Here is a 6,810-nt window from a genome sequence, read left to right on the forward strand (position 1 = left end):
TTCTCAGTCTGGCTGGCCTGCTCATTGCCCTAATGTGACCTGTAGGATATATTTTATGGTTAATAACCACAACAAAAGCCTATGACACTCTTCTTCCTCATAAGATGGTTGTTTAAAGTGGTATTTGCATATTTCCAAAGAAAGTAACAGGTTCTTTCATAACTTTTGCACCACATGATATACTTTTCATGTAGTTCCTCTCTATATGTGCCTATTATTTCTAACTTTTACTGCATGGACATTATGCTGACAGATGCCAAGGTGAAAAAATACCAAGAAGGAATCCCCAGAAAATTTAGGAAATGCTGAAGACCAGGTTTCATCATTTTACATTAAGAGCTGATCTTTTAGTTGTGATACTATAGAAGGAAGGTACCGTAAAAGAGCAATCTTCTTGTGCATCCTAAACGGTTTAGTTTTCATTTCTATGCAAGGAAAGGGGAGAAAATCAGGTTCAGTTACAGTGGAAAAGCAGCAAAGTAGAAAATCTGAGTTATGGCCAGAAGTTAGAAGTTTTTAGCTAGACATTTTTAAACTTTTGAAATGCTATCTGGCCTCCACTGGGCTGGTCTAGGCCTATACTTAGGTGAGGTCCAAGTCAGAATTCTGTTTTCTTTTATGAAGTTAGAGAAACAAAAAACTTGAGTAAGGAAGAAACATGGTGTTGAATATTTCTGCGATGCCCATTAAAACCTTCTTCTTTAAACTAAGATCTACAGTGGCATATTTAAGTTCGTGTAAGTTAGCCTGAAAGTGAAACAGATCAAGCAAACTCCATTGTTTAAATTAAGTAATCTGCACATAGAAGCAAATTAAATTCCTACATTCTTTTGCCTTAATTCAAGATAAATTCTCATGGCTGTGGTGTAAAGAGGGACACTGTAATTAGGATACATGTTTTTAACTTGTTGCCTGTTTGTGGGAGAAAACTGATTTGTCTGGAACTCTCATTTCTTTTGTTAACTACAAAGCCAGTATCCACCTCTTGCTCAGTAGCACTGAAGAAGATAAGAGGCAAATGCCTCTTTATTTTTTTTTTTTAAGGATTTGTAGCATTCCTGGAACCCTCCAGCCTGAGATTTGCCTGCTTGATAAAGAGTCAAAAGTGGCCTTTTGCTTGGTTTCATCTTGAGCTGATTACTGCTGGTACTCAGCAAGAGCGGAAAAGTTATGCAGACCTGGAAGAATGTTTATTGCCAAGAACATGCTTCCCCTAAAGCACGTCACCCAGGCTCTGGCATTCCAACTCAGATGTTTGATCCTACATAATCAGATGATATTTGCTATGATAAACTCATTGTTTATCACTGTAAACACTGAAGGATCCTATGGCTTGTAAGCAGCAAGTGAGCCAGATCCCCAGCTGGCGTAAGTCATGTCTTACAGCTCCACTGGCCTCACTAGCTGTGCTAATTTACCCCAGCTGAGAGCCTAACCTGTTGTTTGGGATCATTATTTACCTTGGGATATGGATGTTGTTAATAATGTTTGAAATAACACCGCCCCTCTGTATTTTGACTCACATCTCTCTCCATTCTTAGAATTGGCTTGGGGGGAAAGGGGGAGCAGGATTAATTTTCATGTAAAAGGCCTTGATCATTTATTATATTGCTTTTGGGTTTATTTTGCTAAAAAAGATATCTTTGAAATGTGCAAATGTGAGCCAGTTCCTGAGCATCTTTTCTGTGTGCTCCTTTTTGCTTGAACATTAGGAGAGATGCTGGAGGAAGCAACAAGAATTACATTAAGGGAGGCACACCAGTGTCTTCTTGACTTGGAAGTGGTGCTAGATCTTTCCTGGCATTTGGTGAGGCCTATACTACTTTGCCAGACTTCTCTTGTTGCAAACATGAACATGAATGAATTGCCCTGGTGCAGAGTGGGGTTCTCACTGCTGCAAAATAATCCAGTAATGTGCTGAAGGATTAACTCCGCTAGCACAAGCTTTGTTTCTTTTTTCCTGGTACACTGCATCAGCATCAAGGGTTGGTACCTTCTTTGCTTCATTGATGTAGTTACATCATTATGAAAGTCCTTGTGGTAGATAAGAGCTGTGCTAGCCTGCTGGCCTAAAGGCAGCATTGAAAGGCAGAGCTGTGGTACCTACAGGCAGACTAGTGCAACCTCAGTCTTGTAGAGTATGGTTGGCATACTCCAGCCTTTCTCTCTACCCTGCTGTGACACACTGAGGTGTGGCTGGCAACTGCACAACAGACCCAGCTTCCTCCTCTATTATCTCCTCAATGTTGAGGAGGCGGGGTTGTAACATGACTTGACTCTGACCTTATTGCTGTTTCTGTGGGTTTTTCCCCTGATAAGGCTGGGTGCATGCCACACTCCTGTTTGAGTAATACAGAAGTCAGAAAGTTGCAGTGTCACCTCCCCTCCCTTTCCTGTCTGCACTAAAACAGATTGCTGAAGGGCAAGCTTATTCTATCTTGACCTGTAGTGTGCCATGCTTTTTTCTCTAAAACCTCTTTCTCCAATCCTTCTTTGCTGCCACACTGTATTGAGTGCTCTTTGTAATTCACTTTCTTTTCCACCATGTAGAAATATAAAAATATTTTTTAGAGAGGCTGTTACTTTTTAAAAGAGCTCTAAAGCACCTTCATATTGGTGCTTGCATAAACTAGGCTTCTTAGATTTTTAAGGTCAGATCATCTGGTCCAGTTCTCCTCAAATGATTTGGGGTCGTGTGTCCCTTTTAAAACATGTGATATTGTTCTGTATCACTGTGATGTCACGTTACAGATAGTCCCAGCACCCTGTAACCTCTCCCACAACCTACAGACTATCTTTTTTTTAATCCCTTTTCTTCCTTTTTGACCATTTATATTTCCCTTTTTCTTTCTACTACTTTCCTATTCCTCCTTCTGGTAGATCTTGTAGAAGTTTGGTACATATCTTGGGGGGCTACATGCTCCAGTTTGATAATAGCCAACCTAATCTAATCTTCAACATTACAGACCATCAGACCCCCATGGATTAGTTCCTCCTACTTGACCAGTGGCTGCATTTAAGCTAGAAAAATACCATCCATTTTTCATTTGAAGTTGGTGCAGTCACCTAATCCTTGTGCTCTGTCCCCATCTACAGGAGACGCAAGTAAACCTTCTGGCTTTAGAAGCGTGAAACCCCCCACGACCAAAGTGGCCTCCTCCATTGGGAATGCCCAGAAGTTGCCCGTATGTGACAAGTGTGGATCTGGCATTGTGTAAGTTGTTAACCTGCCCCAAGTGTTAACAGAGCAGAATGTACAAGTAGATGTTGTGCATGTCTGTAGGGTGAATTTTCTGGGGCTGATTCAACACCTCTCTGCTTCCATTTAGCTCAGATGGTGCTATGGGTGCTCACCACTGCTACAAATCAGGCTCTTGGCATATTGCAAAGGGTTCTGCATATCCCCCATGTCCCTCTCTATGTGGTAGGGTTAGGTTTCCCCCTGCATAAAGAGCCAGGATTGGATTTCACAGTGTAGGTGGATGGCTTCTGGGTTTCAGGTTAACATAGAACAGATATAGTTGCTACATGTAACATTCTGTATCTTAACTGATACATACAAGCTACTCTGCCACTGGGCATGGGAAACAAAATGTCCTCTCCAAACCATAGTTGATATCTTTTTGGGTCTGGATACGTGACCCATTAACACTTGTGGAATATACATTGGTGTCCAGAACAGACAGACAATGGGCTCCCCCAGGTTAGCCCCTGCTCTAGGTATTATTACAGAACCTATCCCTAGGTGATGTGTGAACCAAAAACAGTCTGTTTGCATTAAGCAAACAGCTACTCAGGGATAGAAGCAGACTCACAGCACCAACACCAGTGTAAACAACAGTGGTGTAGGTTATGCCTTGATTTTTCCTGGAGTAACTCTGTACCAGATTCTAGTGAGCTACCTTGATGTAGGGCTATAAACCTCTCCTAATTCACCCCAGTGGGAGGGGAGAGGGGTTACACTGGTGTAAACCTGTGGTAGGCCCTACATCTCAGCTCTTCCAGATATGAGATCAAGTTCCATGACCTGCTCCAGGTGGCAGAGGAAAGGAGGCAGCATGCCTTTGTGTGTAGGGCACTGGATTGGGAGCTTAGAGGTCTGGGTCCTATTTTCAGGGGGTGCGTGTAGATGTGCCACGAGGTTGATCCAATGTGCTGTAATTACAGGGCCTAGACACAAATTTGCTCTTGGTCAACCAGGCAACAGGGGGTGGGAGATTGCTCCCTGCCCCTGGGAGCTGCCTGCTGGTGGGGTGGGCTTTGCCACCGGAGTCCAGGTGGGAACAAATGTCCTCCTGTCCCAGCAGTAGGGAGCTGCCAGCTCTCGCTCTGCAATTGTAATCACAGGGAGTCTACACGTGCAGCACTGTGCAGTAATTACTCGGCATTTGCAGGTAGCAAATTAACTGCCAAGTAGAGCAAATTACTGTGCATTGAGTGTAAGTGCCCCCCGAGTCTCTTCACATTCTCCTGCCCAGATCCCTTGTACCATAAGCAAACAGACTTGGGAGAGCTGGAACTGATGAGCTAAGAGATGGGCCATAAATGAGTTCTGTCAACAGAGCTGTATGTCATGTAATGTAAAACATGAACCGCTGCAGATTCTGCAGTTAGCCTCCCAGCTGGGTAGATCTTGAACACACTCTGCTGTAAATAGCACTGGACCTAATTAATTTATGGAAAATACAGCTCATGGCTTGCGCCAAATTATACTCTTTGTGAATTGCTCTGGAGCTTTTCCCAGTAGCTGCCGAGTTGCTGTGTAGTTTCCATTCCTTCTTTCAGTTTAAATGATCTGAAAGTACTCTTGTTCACAGCTTTCCTAAAGGAGGCAGCTCATGTTAAATGAAGCAGTCTGATGCCACAGCTGCAGTGCTCACTGCAGTGGCTACCATCCACCACAACTGAAAATATAGCTTGGGGGCATCCCCGTGTACCTCTCGCACAACCATCTGGTTGACTTTTAAGTTGCCAGTTTAAGGTCTGCCCTTTGGTTCTGCAGCTTTTAGTTCAAACTGGCTGCATTGGAGTCAGTTTTTAGTGAAAGATATTTAATCCTGACCCTTACCCCTGTCCGTGGCCCCCTGAGCATTGGAGCTGGTGCCATTCCAAGAGGATGAGGAAATTCTTTCGTGCATGAATTTGAAAATCTGGGAAGAACTGTTCTAAAAATGCCTTCTCAAGGGAGGCACAGACCAGACAGTCATGGGGCTAATCCTCAGCTGGTGTAAATCAGCACAGTTCCACTGAAGCCACTAGGATATCATCAGTTTACATCTGCTAAAAATCTGGTCTGTAGTATCTGCTTAGCCAGGGGGTAGGCATACACCCTGAACCCCTTGTGTGAGGAGAGGAATCCGTAGCCTCTTGGGTGTTACCTCCTGCTCTTCCTGGATGGGGGACAGCATTCTCTCTCTCTCTCACTCGCCGCTTCGCTCTTCCCATTTGTGTGCTGCCAGCCGTGATTACCATGGTCTGGAAGCACACATGGCCCAGCAGTGGGGTGGAGGCCTGTATGGACTGCCAGTACTCTGCAGCTGAACAACATTGTTTGATTTCCCCAGGGGCGTGTTTGTGAAGCTCCGGGACAAGCACCGTCACCCGGAGTGCTACGTGTGCAGCGACTGTGGAACAAACCTCAAGCACAAAGGACACTTCTTTGTGGAAGATTGCATCTACTGCGAGAAGCATGCCCGGGAGAGGGTGACTCCCCCTGAGGGCTATGAAGTGGTCACTGTCTTCCCAAAGTGAATGAACGAATCAACAACACATTTTTTCCCCTCTCCGCAGCTGTTTCTCAAAAAACAACCCCCCCACTCCTTTCTGAATTCTCCTTGCAATAAGGAATATTAGGCATGGCTTTTTATTTTGCTGCCACATTAATCCTTCATCTGTTAGCAATAGCTGCCACTAATTGTTCCACATTTACTTTCTTTTTTTTAGAAGAAGAAAAAGCTGAGGAACTCATTGGGATCCCTTTTTTTACTATCAGATCCTTCTCCTTTCACTGTCAGTTACAAACAGAAATTGGGAGCCAAAGCCAAATCACAGATGTGCTGTGTCTCAGTTCTTTGCCTTCTGTTCACATGCAATAAATGGGGTGAATCCATGTGGCAAACTTGTCTGCATTTCTTGTGAAAACACACATTGGACTCCTCCCCTCTCTGCAAGCATGTTCCCCATTCTGTATAGATGGGAAGTGCTGCTTAGTATGTTGTTCCCTCTGTAAAGAAATGTGTGTGGCCCAGAAGCGCTTCAGACAAGGAATTATGATGGTGAGCCATAATCCTCTCTTTGGGTCCACTGCATTGCTTCACTTCCTTGTTCATCAGTGGGTCTTACTGCTCTCCTGAGCAGCAGGCTGAGCATGGAGATGGGTCTCTCTATTCATTGACCCTATTCACTCACCTGTGTGCTTGTGTGAGAGGCATCGAGTGGCAACCCCTAGGACCTGCTCTTCATCCCCATGCTGTGTCCCCTTTACTCCTAGCATAGCTTATAAGGGCAGGTTCCAATACTTCAAATATGTCTATCAAAAAATATCTAGGAACTACCAAACTCGCTGTTTCTGCAGTGTATGAGGCAGTGCATTGTGGGAAGGAACACCTGATTCTTCTATGAAGCCAAGGAGTCACTGGTGTTGAACATGGGCAAGCAGCATATGGCCATGTGTGAATTGTGGGCAGAAAAGAGTTTGTATCTTAGCTGTGGGGGGAGGGCAGAGAAAGGGGGTGACTTGATTCCAGGTTGTATCTGGTTTCACCAACCCCCTCCCACCAGCATATGGGTGTTCAGGAAAAGGTTTCAGTT

At 44.4% G+C, this 6,810-nt stretch overlaps 1 protein-coding gene across 2 annotated transcripts in view; it reads left to right on the forward strand.

The window, feature by feature from the left end:
* PDLIM1 (PDZ and LIM domain 1) overlaps positions 1-6,118 on the forward strand; it is a 110,544-nt gene extending 104,426 nt beyond the window's left edge. For both annotated transcript variants that reach the window (XM_019502478.1, XM_019502479.1), the window contains 2 exons: positions 3,097-3,214; positions 5,565-6,118. In XM_019502478.1, the coding sequence (XP_019358023.1) occupies positions 3,097-3,214; positions 5,565-5,751 (305 nt within the window). In that variant the 3' untranslated portion in view covers positions 5,752-6,118. The remainder of the gene's footprint in view (positions 1-3,096; positions 3,215-5,564) is intronic.
* Positions 6,119-6,810: the final 692 nt, after the last annotated feature.

This window comes from Gavialis gangeticus, unplaced genomic scaffold, assembly GCF_001723915.1.
Source record: "Gavialis gangeticus isolate Ggan-Ray unplaced genomic scaffold, GavGan_comp1, whole genome shotgun sequence".
Classification (NCBI taxonomy): Eukaryota; Metazoa; Chordata; order Crocodylia; family Gavialidae; genus Gavialis; species Gavialis gangeticus.